At 30.5% G+C, this 16371-nt stretch overlaps 1 protein-coding gene across 8 annotated transcripts in view; it reads left to right on the top strand.

Annotated features, from left to right (window-relative positions):
* The window catches only part of LOC114944038 (uncharacterized protein CG43867), a 101432-nt gene that overhangs the window by 52334 nt on the left and 32727 nt on the right, over positions 1-16371 (top strand). For 2 of the 8 annotated variants that reach the window (XM_029319757.2, XM_029319755.2), the window contains exon 2: positions 7038-7406. The exons of 4 other annotated variants lie outside the window; for them this stretch is intronic. In XM_029319757.2, the coding sequence (XP_029175590.1) occupies positions 7332-7406 (75 nt within the window). In that variant the 5' untranslated portion in view covers positions 7038-7331. The remainder of the gene's footprint in view (positions 1-7037; positions 7407-16371) is intronic. 2 more of the 8 variants (XM_029319758.2, XM_029319756.2) reach the window with 2 other exon arrangements.

Genomic DNA, 16371 nt, shown 5'->3' with positions numbered 1-16371 from the left:
TATGTAATATAAATATATAATATAAATTATATATTAAATTTTTTATTTAAATTTGTTCTTCGTTTACTTAGTTTATTTCTTTTATTATCAAGGATTGAAACTATATCTACGTAAAACACTGCAGTATTTTTGTGTCGCAATTGAACGCAATAAAAATAATATATACTAAGTGAATATTGAAACAAGGACCGACAAACGTATCAGATCATACGATAAATACGTTTATCGCGTGAGTGATGTATATATGGTTTGAGAGTTAAATTACTCCATAAAACATGCACACTGTAATTAACATTAGTAATTTTAAAAACATACGTCAGTTGCATTTTATAAAAAGAATAGCTTTTAATTCCAAGAAAATAAGCGGGAAAAAACAGGTTAAAAATTATTAATGAGAATTTATTTTGTAAATTTGTAAGAATTTCGTACGTAAATTGATCTTCAAATCGTCGAAGAATTTTCTCTCTTGTGAGAAATAGCGTTTAATTAAATCAGCACAGAAATAATTAAAGACACTCGATAAAGATACTTTATTTTAAGATCGAATTAAAAATTAAAACAATTTGAGACTATTAATCGTTGTAATTGTAACATATATTTAATAAGACTTTTATTTTTATATTATTATTTTTATACCTAAATAGCGAGAAATAATCTTCTTTTCTTCAAATAAATTATCTTTTCTTGTCGTATTAAACAAACAAACATTTCCAACAATCGCATTTGAACGGCTGTGTTAAAGCAATTAGTGTTTCTTTCTACGAAAGCGATGTCAATTAGTGGATAAATCACACAGGGCGAGAAAGTAAAAGAAGCTTTCAATCACAATAACTTCGTTTAATTTCAAGCAACTACATACGGGCTATTCTCACGCGACGTTCAGCCAATTAATGTAATATTAATAATGCGATCCTTTCAGTAAGTGAATTTAATAATCGCGCCAAGAAAGTAAACGTATCTTTCATGATCGAAATGCAAATACGATAGCGATTTACGAGCAAGACGGAACACAAATACGGTGTTTCACTGCCTCGACATTTCTAACGTGATACCCTCGGGGAATATATTGCTGATCGTAAAAAATTTTCCAATATCCGCATTTGTGATATTTAATCAGATTTTTTTTATATTTCGTTGCTTTATTCTTATTTTTTAGTCCACTAAAATTAGACTTTGACTTCATAAAAATTAGGATCAAGCTGAATTTTTATGGAGATCTTTATTTCGATGTTCTAATGAAATTCTGAAAAATATCCTTAATTTTATACAGGACATTTTTTTTATGGGGGAGTAAAAGAGAGTAAATTTTAGTTTTTTGCCATTATCTCGAAAACCATCATTTTTTCGAGAAAAATAGTTATTATCAAAATTGTAGCTCATAAAATTCTCTACAAAAAAGGTCATTATACTATTTTTTTATACAACTAATCGTTTTTGAGTAAAACGTGCGGTAAAGTTGGAATAAGAAGTGCAGAAAAATTATATTAGACATTGCAACTTTACTGCACGTTTTATTCAAAAACGATTAGTTGTACGAAAAAAAGTACAATGACCTTTTTTGTAGGGATTTTTATGTGCTACAATTTTGATAACTATTTTTCTCGAAAAATTGATAATTTTCGAGATAATGACAAAAAATTAAAATTTATCTCCCATAAAAAAACGTTCTAAATGAACTTATAAGGATACTTTTCAGAATTTCATTAGAACATCGAAATAAAGGACTCCAGAAAAATTCAGTTTAATTCTAATTTTTATTAAGTTTTGCTCTTTTTTCAAGTCTAATTTCACTGGACTATGTATATTTATTTTTTATTTTATTTTGTATTTATTTATAATTAGTAATTAAGTCTTAAAACCAAGTCATTTGTGAATTATATATGAATATTTTAAAAATCTAAGAGTTTTATTTTCGAATTTACTTTAACACTCTATTTAACTTAATATCTTTTTACTTAAAAAAATCCAAACTTGTTTTTTAGTTTTTCAAAAAGCCGACATCTTGTCAAATCTTTCTTTTAAAGATTGTCCGACGGATTTGGGCCGTGATAAATGGTTCGTTAGAAACTGGAGCACACCGTATGTGCTCAGTTGAAAAGAATAAATCACCAAGTTTTTAGCCTCAGATCAGCCAAGATACGATCGAGATATACAGCTGAAATTTCGAAGAACAAATACAATTATGATAATAGATTATTTGATTTGCGCGTAGAGTTTATTTTTAATAAAAATAAGTATCGATTTAAAAAAGAGGAACTGACGGATTATGATGGATCGCATCTTATTTTTAAGTCAATTTAAAAGAAACTTTAACGAAGAACTTTTATTCGAGGGCATAATGGTTTAGCATAATTACACGTCGTACCGAAACTTGAAAGTTCGCGATAAATGGTGACTTTGTTCAACTTTTTTGTCAATCCGTCTTGTGAGAATTCAACCCGTTTATTTTGGAACTCGCTGTAGAAAGCCATTCCGCATTGTACTGCAATTTATCAAAAGTTTGTCCTAGTTGAGTTACTTTTAAAACTTGTTACAGGGTTAAGGTAGTCAGATTCCATTAATATCATTTTAATTTAAAGCGTCGCGAGAGATTACGATTCGTAATTCACAAAAATTTTGTCGCAATCTTTGTACACGTCATCCTATACACTTATATATTTTCTCTCTCCACTCCTGTAAAATTATTCTTGCTTTATTATATTTTGCGTGCTTCTCATTTTTGTTTCGTTCACATTTCTCTTACACTGCTCCTGGGAAAATTTAATTTTCCAGTCGAAATAAATATCTTTCCCCCTTTTTAAACGCCGGTTTGCAATAAATCTCGAGAGTAAGGGCAAACGAAAATTAAAGATTTCAGAATTAGAAGAGATTTTACAATAATAGAAAAGCTATTTTCTCCCCTCTGTGTTTTCTTTATTCGAATTCGAATTTATGTCGTGATTTTTCACAATAGATTCTTAAGTATAATTCTAGAATAAATATAAAAAAAGAATACATATATCGACATACACAGTATTTTTTTGAAAATAATTATAGAGAGTGCTTTGGATCTTCTTGTAATTCTGCACTGAAAAAATTTGTTGACTTGACTAAATATTATTGTTAATTGAACATATAAAAATATTTAAATTAAATATAATATATTGAATTTAAAAACGTATATATTTGACTTAAATATCAATATATGTTCAACTAACAAAATAGTAATTTTGTGAAAAGTTTAATCAAGTTTAAAATTTTTTAGTACCAAATATTTTTGAAAGTAAATATAACATAATTTATATAAAACTCCAAACTTAAATATTCGCTCAATAAAAGTGACAGAAATATACACTGAAAATAAAAAGTGGTCAACAAATATTTATTTCAAAACTGCCTAATAAATAATTTCTTTGAAAACAAATAAATATTTCTCACATCAAATCAATATTATTAGTTTCAAATAAATAATTTATTCGGCAGTATCGAAATAAATACATTTTTTTCCGTGTAAAATTCCTATTTAAAAAAGTTACGTTAAATTAATTCTTCCACGCCCGAGAGCAGCATTTTGGTCCCATATCGCACGTTTCGTGAGAAAATTCGCTCGCTAAAACTCGGAATCCATTTTGGAGCTTAAGTGCGGCTAATTGCCGGCTCCGTGTCGAACAATATGCTTCTTGATTTCTGTCGAAAAAGTTACGCGGCGCTTTTGTCCTTTGATCAAAGCGCTAACCCATATATCCGCTTACGTGGGGGCTAAAAGCCGACGTGCGATATCTATACCAGGTGGTATCAGTCGCCGGCATTCAGGCCGGCAGGCAGGTCCTCTTTTCCAATTAAGCTTTGATCACGGGGCATCAGGGTTATATAGAGCGCCGTTTCGTCGGTGTCGATAGCTACAGATTCAAACGAATGTTGCTCGATAAAGGAACAGACGAGACATGCACACACAGAGGGGGATGCTCGTGAATGACAAAAAAATCTCATTGAATCTCGAAATCATATGTGGACTCGCGTCGACGCGCCAGAAAGCACTTAAAAGACTCGTTAATAGCGTTTATCTCTTGTTCTTTCGTGCAATCTCGCATTTTAATGAAACGTGTGTTTTCTGAAACAAAGAATCAAGATTGAAAATCATTGTTTTATTTACTTGTTCCTTTTTTTGCATACAGAGAAGCAGAGATGTTACACAACGTTGCTCTTTTTTTGTTTATTTAGAATCTACTCCTTTTTTCAATTAAAATATGAAAACGTAAAAAATTAATATTAAGGGGATGCTGGATAGTTCTGTTTTACCGACTTTAAGTTAGGTTAGGTCCACTTTTTATTGAATATACAGATTGAAAAAAGTCCTCCACAATGAAACTACTGATAATAATAAACAGGGAGCGCTGTAATTTCGTATAAAAAGCAATAAAAGTTAAAAAATTACAGTTTTTTATCAGTCTCTTGCATCAGCTCATAAAAATACTTATTTAATACAAAAGTTCTGCACTTTATTTGCGCACAAAATATGGCGCTCCCGATAGAGATGACATGAAAGAATAATACAAAAATAATAAAGTACTTTTATTGTGGAGGGTTTTTCAATCTGTATATTCAATAAAAAGTGAACCTAATCTAACTTAAAGTCGGTAAAACAGAACTACGTCAGCATCCTCTTAAATGTTTTATAAATATATGAATTGTTAATTATATAAAAAGTAAAATAAAACAATGAATCATTACTTGATTGCACGATGGTTTACTTGTTTCGAAATTATTAATAGGCAATTATTGCCTATTATAAATTCAGTCGGCGACGAGGAAGCTTTCAAATGATAAAATATGCAAAAAATTATGGAAATTAACTTTTCATATATGAGCTACTCTTGATATTCCCTGATATTCTTTATGGCGCGATAGCATGGTAGCAACTTGCGTTGCTGTCGGCGATATATGTCCTCTATTTGCTTACCAAATATTGGAACGAATCGAACTTTTAACGAGGAGCGAGCGACGAAAGAGCGAACTCTGCTCTCGGTGATTGGTACTGTGGAAAGATAGAGAGAGAAAAATAAATATTGATCCTTCCGTCGACGTTGTGAAAATTAGAAATCGTCCAGGTGACGTCTGTAATCCCGATCGATATATCGAAGCACGTGTAAAAAAGTGACTGCAAAAATATTGACGCGTGTATCTATAATTATCTGGTAACATCGCGAATAGCAATTGCTTAATAATTCCATCGCTTTTAGACGGAAAAAGAATTTTATTTTTATCTCTCAGAGAATTTATCATCGAGACAACGGTATCTCGTATCTTTTTTCTGAAAAATGAACATTATATCTCAAAATTCCCTAAAACTTTTTATCATTTTTATTTTATTTTTATTATTATCTATTTATTTATTTTTTATTTGATTATATAACAGAGAGAATTTTCTCTTGGAATTTATTTTGAAAATTATATGGTAATCGTGAAACAACATGGTATTGGATGAATTTTATAAGAATTTCTCTAATTAATATTTACCACAATAAAAATATTGATATCTGTCACAAAAAGATATAAAATCTGTTCAATTAATTTTTCATTTTGAATATAAATATTAATCCGATAAATCTTTTATTAAAATTGTTCCAATATCATATTGTCCCACGATTGCCATTGATTTTCAGGATAATTTTTCTTACATATTTTTTTTATTATATATACGCGTATATATCTTTAGTGGAAAAAAAAATAAATCTTATTATTTCGCTTCGCTGAGTATTGCTGAAAATATCCTCTTATTCCCGAGACGCTTTGTCGGGATCGAAATAGATATTTCCTATTCGTCGCGTGGCTCAATTAGTCGAAAACGAACGTGTCTCTGTGTATACGTATACATTCCCGGAGAACGTACGACCCCCTCGTATTTTCTTTCTCGATTGTCCGTGAAGTGTGCTGCACCGACTAACTGCATCGTGAAAGGCGACAGGCGGCGGGCAGGAAACGGCGCGTTTCTTTCTTCTGGAAATCGCGTCTTTTGGGACTCCCAAAGCGAGACTTAAAAATACTCCCCGTCCGAAAATAGTGCACGGAGAGCGACGCTCTCGACAGTTTTCGATGACGACGCCGATGTGTGACGGTGGCAGGTCCCCCAAAAGATTAAACCCTCTTCTTTCGTCGCTCTTTGCAGCATCTCCCTTTCGGAGGATCTCTAATCCGTTTTTTCTTAAACCGCTGCGATCCACAGAAAGCACATTTCATACAACTTAATACGAAAATCAATAGAATAAGAATTTAATAACCATTTTATCAATCATAAATTTTATGTGTTTTATAAAATATTTGTCAAAAAATAGGCTTATCGGATTCAATATTAGGAAATAAAAATATAATTTTAAGAGAGAGAATTTTTTCTTAGAATTTATCCTGAATGATAATCGTAGGATAATATATGGATTGAAAGAATTTTAAGAATTTCTCTGATTAATATTTACCACAATAAAAAATATTAATATCTACCACAATAAAATATGTTTAATTAATTTTACTATCTGCATAGTACAATTAATCGAACATGTTTTATATCTTTATGTATATATATTTTTATATATAATTTTATAATTTTTATACCTTTTATGTACACAGTAAAATTAATCGAATATATTTTATATCTTGTTGTGGTAGATATTAATATTTTTATAAGAGAATAAGAATTTTAAGAATTTCTCTGATTAATATTTACCACAATAAAAAAATCTTAATATCTACCACAAAAATTTTATAAGGGATTCTTTGATTAATATTTGCCACGATAAAAAAATATCTATCACAACAAGATATAAAATATGTTTGATTAATTTTACTATGTACATATTAATATTTAGATATTAATATTTTTTATTGTGCGGTAAATATTAATCAGAGAAACTCATAAAATTCTTCTAATATTATATTGTTTCATAATTAAAACCATAATTTTCAGAGATAAATTCTAAGAGAAAATTCTCTCTGTATATGTTAGAAAAAAATCTCAGATTAGAAGGTTTAAATAAAATTGAATTAATTTTGCAATTTATTACTAGGCTCGCAATTTGAAAAATATTGGTTTACTCAACAATAACTTTCGAAATGACTTTTATTATAGACTTGTAAAATCTAAACTCGTACTCTCCAATATTTATTCGTCTATATACAATTGCTGTGTATACATTTTCGGTTATGATGTTTAATCTCACGAAGGGTGACAGTAATTACAAAGTGACAAATTTCGACGGTGACGGTATTTGTGTCGAAATGAACGATTTTGAATAGTGCTCGCGACCACAGCTCTTTCATCGAGACTAGCTATTCATCTAAAGTGGATTGATAAATTGTCAATGATGCAACCCGTACAGACCGAAAACAACAATTCTGCTTTGGACATGGAATCCCTCGAAGAGATGCTTCGCAAGGTAACAGTAATCTTCTTTGCTTTTTATACGAACAAATCCTTTTCTGACAGATCAACATACCTTTGAAACTTTACACTTCTTTGTATGTAACTTTTACAAAATGCAACTCCGATTATAGACGTTCCATAGATAATATTTAACATGAAATATTGGGAAAAATCCCTTAAAATATTGATGGAGGAGTAATGAGTTTGAGAAATTCGGAGATAAAAAACATTATACAAGTCCCTACAAAATCGCTCCATCTGCTTGTTGTGTCTATAAACACGACTAAATTTTCCCCCCAAAATTACGCGAGGCATCGCAAATAAAAGAGACTTGGCTGGAGGAGAGAAGCAAGTTTTTAACTACAACTTCCTGCGTAATGTATTCCGTCAGGCATCGTTGAATGGGCCACTTAGCGAGCGTCCACACGTGTGGATGTCCGTATATATGCGCCTCTGATAGGGTTAAAACGAGCTCTCTAGTAGCGTTTTAATGGCCGCCTAGGCGGAACCGTTTGGAAAAACGTGGAAAACCGTAAAGTAAACCGGTTTTTTCCTAGCGTTTCAATCAGTACATTTTACCTCTTCAGAAGAACGAATTGTTTACTAACATTTTTCTAAATACATTTAACTTATTTAAGATACATTTAACTTATTTTTCTAAAATAGGAGTCTGAATTATCTTCTTTTATTTTATATTAAGATGATCATGAACGTCCTTGAGAAGTCTGTGATTTCCGTCATGTTTTATCGACAAAATGTGAGGTTAGATAAACTATAAATCTATTTATTGACTATACGGATTGTTTTTTACCTGAAATTAGAACGCTTCGCCCTTTGTTCACATTAATACTTTAATTTGTACAGGAAAAAGATTGATCAATCTTGTACAAATTAAAGTATCAATATTAACAAAAGGCGAAGTGTTCTATTTTCAGGTAAAAAATAATCCGTATAGCCACACAATAAATGGATTTATAATTTATCTGATCTCACATTTTGTCGATAAAACAAGAAGGAAACTTAGGATCCACTTTATTCTTTATAAGTTTGTTCTGCTTCGAAAATAAGACGTGACATGTCTGTCTTTATTTTTGGAAACAATAGTAATATAATTTAAGCTATTTCGAGATTACTGGCCGAATCTTGATCGAATTAAATGTGTTTTAATAAGAAATCTCATTTAGTTTGTCACTCGGAATAAGTTTTATCTGACATTTATGACATTTCCATTAATTCTCCCTTGTTAGCATTTTCTCTTATTGTAACGCGATGTCTGAGAGAACGATATTCTTCATCGCTTATATTCCTGCTCTCTGCTGTCACACACAAGTGTCGTGAAACAAATGTCAAATGTAAACCTTGAGCATAAAGCTGAGTTTATATCGTATCGTCCATACCGCTGTCATGCACAAGCGTCACGAATAAATGTCAAACAAAAAGCTACCGGAAAAAGAAAGCTAGATTTAATACTTTTATGGCGTAACATTTTTATCTGACATTTTCTTGCTCATCATAATTACAATGCGACGGAAAATTGTCGTTTACCAATCATTTGCTGAACACTTTAAATGCTTAATAGCTGCTAAAATGAAAGAAAAAGAAAAATGCAAAGACTGCTAAAATGAAAGAAAAAATATGTAAAATTACATAAATAATAAGCACTTATTATGTAATTTTACATATTTTTATGTAATATATTACATATTGTTTTACAGTGATGTTATGTATGTGTCGCAAATATATATAGTGTCATCCTTTCCTTATATATTACATATATTACATAAAATTACATAAATAATTAACTATAAAATTGCACGATAAATAATGAAAATATATACACGAGAATTTTCTCTTACCCTGAAAATTATATGGTAATTATAGGACAATATTATAAGAATTTTTCTGATTAATATTTACCAAAATAGAAAATATTAATATGTACATAGTAAAATTAATCGAACATATTTTATATCTTATTATGATAGATATTAATATTTCTATTGTGATAAATATACATATACATATATTAATCAAAATAACTCTTATAAAATTTTTCCAATATTATATTATCTTACGATTATTATGATTTCCAGAATAAATTCTCTCTGTGTTTCTTATTATTTATCTTGTAATTTTACACTTACTTTTTACTTATTTTTATATATTATATATTACATACTTTCTTGCGGCGTATTGTGTATAAATATAGAGTCATCTCTTTCTTCTGCTCCCCTATAGCAGACGCGAATTTAAGCCGACGTGGCGTATCATCCGACGAAACCGCTAGCGTCCGCAACGATGCAACCTTTCGCGAATTATAATGCAAAATGAATCCGCGATATAGCCCTAGCGGAAGGGTTACGGAATAATAACACGGGGCGAGCGTTTTCCACTCGCGGGATGTATCTATAACTCGCGGACGGAATGCATAATCCAGCATGCATTTGCATAGGCAGGATGCGCTGGTAAGCGTCGCGCGATAACGAAATCTGAAGCTTAAATAATATTGGAGATACATATATTATTTTATTATTAATTAATAATATAATATATACACATATTTATATTATAATTTTAATATTAATATTATTTATTATTAATATAATATATATATAAATATATTTATATTATAATTTAAATTTACAATGATATTAATATAATTAATAATTATTATTATAATAATTATAATATGACGTATATACATCTTCGATTTTATTTAAGCTTCAGTTAATAATAAGAATAATAATATAATAATCAATTAATAAAAAAATATATAATTTATATATTATATAGAAATTTATTGCTCCATACATGGTTTCCGCGAAAAATGGGGTAGTTAATTGTCCTTCCGTTGTACCGTGCAATTATGTTTGTCACACGGGATAATGCCGTTTATCGTTACCGCTGTTACACCGCTGTAATTACTTCTGTAATTAGTATTTCTTCGGCGATGCGGTGGGAGAACACTCGAGCGACAAACACCGCACGCAGGGCGAAACTCAATTCTAATCTCATCCTAATTTTACGAGTGTAATCGATACGCTCGGCGGATTGGTACGGATAGGAAGGGAAGGGTTGGATATTCGGGAATAATACTACGAAGCTTTCTACGTTGCGGCTCTTTCGAAACGAGAATTCTCCAAATTAATTGCATTGGTCGAATTAATTAAATATCATACTTGTGATCAGGATTGGGTAACAACTACACTGAAGAAATGGGTTAAATTAACAAATATTTAGTTTAATACGTTCAAATGAATCATTTATTTGAAACAAAAATATATTTGTTTGTTTTAAAAAGGATTTTCTTAAATAATCGAATAAATATTTTCCATATCAAATAAATATTATTAGTTTTAAATAAATGATTTATTTGAACGTATAAGAATTAACTAAATTTTTTTCAGTGTAGTTAATTAGTTAAAAGTTAAAAAGTTAATAATTTTTAACTTAGCTTAGTTAATTTAAAATGTATTAATTTTTAACTTTAATTAGTTATTTTTGACTTTAAACTTATTATAACTTTTTTCCTAAGTTAAATTTTTTTATCTGTGAATACCATTATTGTTTTTTTGTCATTTGTTATCAAAAATATATTTCTATATAAAAATCAAAATTTCCTTGTTATTTGTTATTATATATTTTAAAAGAATTAACAAACAATTTTTTGTTTATATAGAACTTTTAACTTAACTAAATTAATTTTATAAGCAACTAACTTTAACGTAACTTAGTTTAAAAAAATCATTAACTTACCCTGCTTATGATTTATTTAACTGCAGATTCGAACGCGAATTCTCCATTTTTAATGATGCAAAGTGAGCTTAAACAATACATTTGAAGCTTAAATATTTAAGCTTGAATCAAGCTTAAATATTTACAATTTTATACATCTCGTGACAAAATAAATTCTTTTCTTCTTCTTCAACCTATTGTTGTCGAGCACTCTCGCGATTCAGTTACGGGAAAATAAAGGGATTTTCGTATTCTTCTCGGAGATCTCGGTGCGTGATCTTTGTGGTTTTTTCGATTCATAACATGCAGCCGGGCGTGAATTGGATTTTTTCTAGCGAGAAAAGAAAGCTCGCATATCGATGGCTAAGCGAGAAAATATACAAAAGCACCCTCAGTTTTATCCTCGAACAGACATTCGCGGAGTTTCTGGACGCGGGAACAATCGGAGGGAGAGAAGAAAAGCTCTTTGCAGAAAGAGCTTTTTCGGTTGCGGTTCCTGCTTTCTAAGCCGCTTTCCGCTTGCGGCAAGGAGATGCATATTATCGACCCTCTTACCGCCTACCGCAGCTGGCCGAAAAAATATTAATCCTCGCCGTCAAACGCACTCATAAAGGAATGGCGAGTCGACGGGGTGGAGTTCTCGCGATACACACGCTGTAAAACAATATATGTAATATATTATACATGTAATATATGTAATATATTATACATGTAATATATACGTAATATATTTACATGTAATATATGTAATATATTATACGTGTAATATATGTAATATATTATACATGTAATATATGTGATATATTATACATATGTAATATATGTAATATATGTTATTATACGTGTAATATATGTAATATATTATACATAAAAATACGTAAAATTACAAAAATAATATAGGTGTAAAATTGCACAAATAATGGAAATGGATACATTTTTACTATCGTGTAATTTCACTTATACATATATGTAATTTTACATATTTTTTTACAGTGCACGGGAGACTAAGAGAACATAAAAAAGTGTTGAATATATCTTTATAATTGATCGCTCTAAAAAATGTTTTGTCATGAGAGATAAGGAAATAAATTATATATTGTTTATCTTTATTACACTAAAAGAAATTGCTTACATATATATTAAACATTATTCTTCGGAAAACTGACGAAGAGAGGCGTAATAATTTTTTTATTTTTATTATTTTTAATTTAGCTTTTCGTACATAAAATAAACAATTATTGTAGTATTATGGCTAATTGCAAGAATACTTTATTTTCAATATATTGAAATATACTTGGTACCCGCCAGATACACTATTGTGTATCGCAGGCTATTATACATATATTATTATTACGCATAATGGTAATTAATAATCCATTTTATGCATTAAAAGCTATCACAAAATCATAATATATACTATTATTGTTATTATTATTTGAGATAGCTTTTAGTGCATAAAATGGATTATTAATCAGAACACAGAGAGAATTTTCTCTTAGAATGTAAAATCATGGTAATCGTAGAACAATGTGGTATTGGAAGAATTTTATCAAAATATTTCTTCGGTTAATATTTGCCACAATAAAAATATTAATTAAATATTATTTACCACAATAAAATAGGTTCGATTAATTTTTAGGGTAAATTCTATAAGAGAAAATTATCTCCGTGTATGGATAATATAAAGAATATACGGAGAGTATTTTCTCTTAAAATTTACCCTGAAAATCATGACAATCGTGCGACAATATGGTATTGGAAGAATCTTACAGTTTCTCTAATTAATATTTACCACAAAAAAATATTAATATGTACATAGTAAAATTTACTATATGTACATAGTAAAAATTACTATGTACATATTAATATTTTTTTGGTGATAAATATTAATCAGAGAAACTCTTATAAGATTCTTCCAATACCATATTGTCGCACGATTACTATAGTAAAAGTATTAATATGTACATTAGTAAAGTTTACTATAGTAAATTTATGAAACTTTTATAAAATTTACTATAGTAAATTTCACTATGTACATATTAACATTTTTACTATTTACTATAGTATTTACTATAGTTAATTTTACTATGTACATATTAATATTTTTACTATTTACTATAGTATTTACTATATACTATTTTTACTATTTACTAGTATTTACTATAGTGAATTTTACTATGTGCATATTAATATATTTGCTATAGTAAATTTTACTATGTACATATTAATATTTTTTTATGGTAAATATTAATCAGAGAAACTCTTATAAGATTCTTTCAATGCCATATATTGTCGCACGATTGCCATGATTTTCAGGGTAAAATTCCAAGAGAAAATTCTCTCAGTGTACCTGAAAGAAATTTTTATTATATATAAAAATACATACTCGCTATATAGATAGACCGCTGTGTGTCAGGAGCTATTATATATTATTAAGCGAATGGATGAATACTTAAATACTATCTACTAGGTCGGGCGAGAAGAGACGACTTTCTCGTCTCTCGATGTGGCGATTGTCGAAAGTTTCTGCACCTCTCGGCGCGAACTTTTCCGCACTTCTCGCCGGTGATGTACAGCTAAAACGTCGACGGTCGACGATCTCGCGCTTCCGTGCAAGATTTCATCCTATGTGTGTGTGTGCGCGCGCTCACGAGAAACGACCGCCCTACGGACCATGGAGCGTAAAAGGGCAATAAAACACACGGGACGCATCTGGGTTACGAGCTTTACAAGGCACTAGCTTCTTTCTTTATCTCGTGCCGGGGCCATCGCTTCGGCCCTAAGCGATTTCTCGAACGCGCGCCTCCGTTTCCCTGTAACCCTGTTCCCGTGTGTGTAGCTTGTCGCTACCACATTCAGGGTCGGATTTTCGGCACTCTTCGATTCCAAAATGTAAAATATACAATGACAGATATGGGGGACATAATTCTGATTATGAAAGAAAAATTATTGAATGTAGCTTCTCTTTTATTATTTAACATTGCAGGAACAAATATGCTCTGTCACAAGGATAAACTTTTATATTTTTTTATATTCATATATTTATTATACAGGGTTCGTCAAAAATTTGGAAAATATCAAATTAAAATTTCATTGTTACAAAAATTATTTAGGGATTTTCCACGCTTTTGACAAATCCTGTATATTTGTATATGTTATATATTTTACACATATTTATGTATTTTTTACGAAAAAAATTATATAAAACTTATACACAAAAAAACAAATATGATTTTGACATTTTGTTGCATTTTTGTTTCATACGATTTTTTTTATTTAAAAAAAATATTTTCTCTTTTTTTTTTTTGAATTCCGAAAATTAAATGTAGTAAAAATAATTTGAATTATATCGATATTTAATTATTTTTTTCCCTGCATAGAGAGAATTTTCTCTTAGAATTTACCTGAAAATCATATCGTAATCATAGGACAATATAAATATTAATAGAAGAGAACAATAAAAAATATGAATATCTACCACAATGAGATATAAAAAATATGTTCGATTAATTTTAATATATGCATATTAATATTTTTTATTGTGGTAAATATTAATCACAGAGAAACTCTTACATAATTGTAATATCATATTGTCCTACGATTATCATGATTTTCAGGGTGAATTCTAAGAGAAAATTCTCTCCATGTAGTCCTTAGCTTCTCGTTACTTTATAAAAATACTCCCAAAAAATTTCGTAAATCACTATATGTCCCCCACGGTGCACACAAAACAAAAAATCCGACCCTGGTCGTTCTTTCTGATCGTTTTGCGCCGTTTTGTCAGGACGCTTCTCGTTTATTCCCTCTCGATCCCCCAAACTCCTTTCTTTCTTCTTTCGTCATCAATCGCGAGAGAAAGCGGTCGTTGGACGATACGTTGGTACGATTTAGACGTCCGTTACAGTACACATCAAAACAAGTTTCGAACCATTCGCGTCTCCACCGAGTTGGTGGTTTCCGAGCTTTTTACTATCGTGTACTTTCTAACTTGTAAACCGCCTGTTTAAATATCATTAAACCTATATAAAAGTTTCGCGCTTCGAAAATGTTAGACCGATTTTAAAACCAGTGTTAAAATGGTGTTAACACGGTGTTAAAGCCATGTAACACATTGAAAAAATAATACCCTGTTCGAACAGTGAAACAACATGGTGTTAAAACGGTGTTAACACGATGTTAAAATCATGTAACATATTGAAAAAAATAATACCCTGTCCAAACAGTAAAACAACATGGTGTTAAAACGGTGTTAAGACCATGTAACACATTAAAAAAAATAATACCCTGTTCGAACAGTGAAACAACATGGTGTTAAAACGGTGTTAACACGATGTTAAAACCATGTAACACATTGAAAAAAATAATACCCTGTCCGAACAGTAAAACAACATGGTGTTAAAACGGTGTTAAGACCATGTAACACATTAAAAAAAATAATACCCTGTTCGAACAGTGAAACAACATGGTGTTAAAACGGTGTTAACACGATGTTAAAATCATGTAACACATTGAAAAAAATAATACCCTGTCCGAACAGTAAAACAACATGGTGTTAAAACGGTGTTAAGACCATGTAACACATTAAAAAAAATAATACCCTGTTCGAACAGTGAAACAACATGGTGTTAAAACGGTGTTAACACGATGTTAAAACCATGTAACACATTGAAAAAAATAATACCCTATTCGAACAGTAAAACAACATGTTGTTAAAACGGTGTTAAGACCATGTAACACATTAAAAAAAATAATATCCTATTCAAACGGTAAAACAAAGAGGTAAATAAACTCTTCTCAGTCTGCTAAACCGAGTTAAGCCGATATCATTGCGATATAGAGGTAACAAAAATCGCGTCGTGTAAACAGGCTAGAAAACACAGCACTTTCTTCCTAACGATGATTCAGGCGAGGACGCGCCCACCCTGTGTACAAGTCGACACTTCTATCAGTCGTCCCGCGAATAAATGTCGCAGTTACACGGATTGCACTGGGAATTGGGCACGTAGGCGTTGCTCTCGAAGCGAGATGCACCGGCGGGTGCAATAACGATAACGGCGATCGTGCTAACGTCCTAGACAGGGTTACGTGACGATGACGGGCACCGGCGACGTTACGACCGCGATAATAAAGAGATACGAGAATTAGTTTAGCCGAAACCGTCAAATGGGATATCTCGCCTCTCCTTTTCAACATTTCGGGAGTATTTCACGAATGGAGAACACGAACTCGTTTGCTGACATTAG

This window comes from Nylanderia fulva, unplaced genomic scaffold, assembly GCF_048542155.1.
Source record: "Nylanderia fulva isolate GAGA-0341 unplaced genomic scaffold, ASM4854215v1 Scaffold20, whole genome shotgun sequence".
NCBI classification, from domain to species: Eukaryota; Metazoa; Arthropoda; class Insecta; order Hymenoptera; family Formicidae; genus Nylanderia; species Nylanderia fulva.
This window is presented reverse-complemented; position numbering and strand designations above follow the sequence as displayed.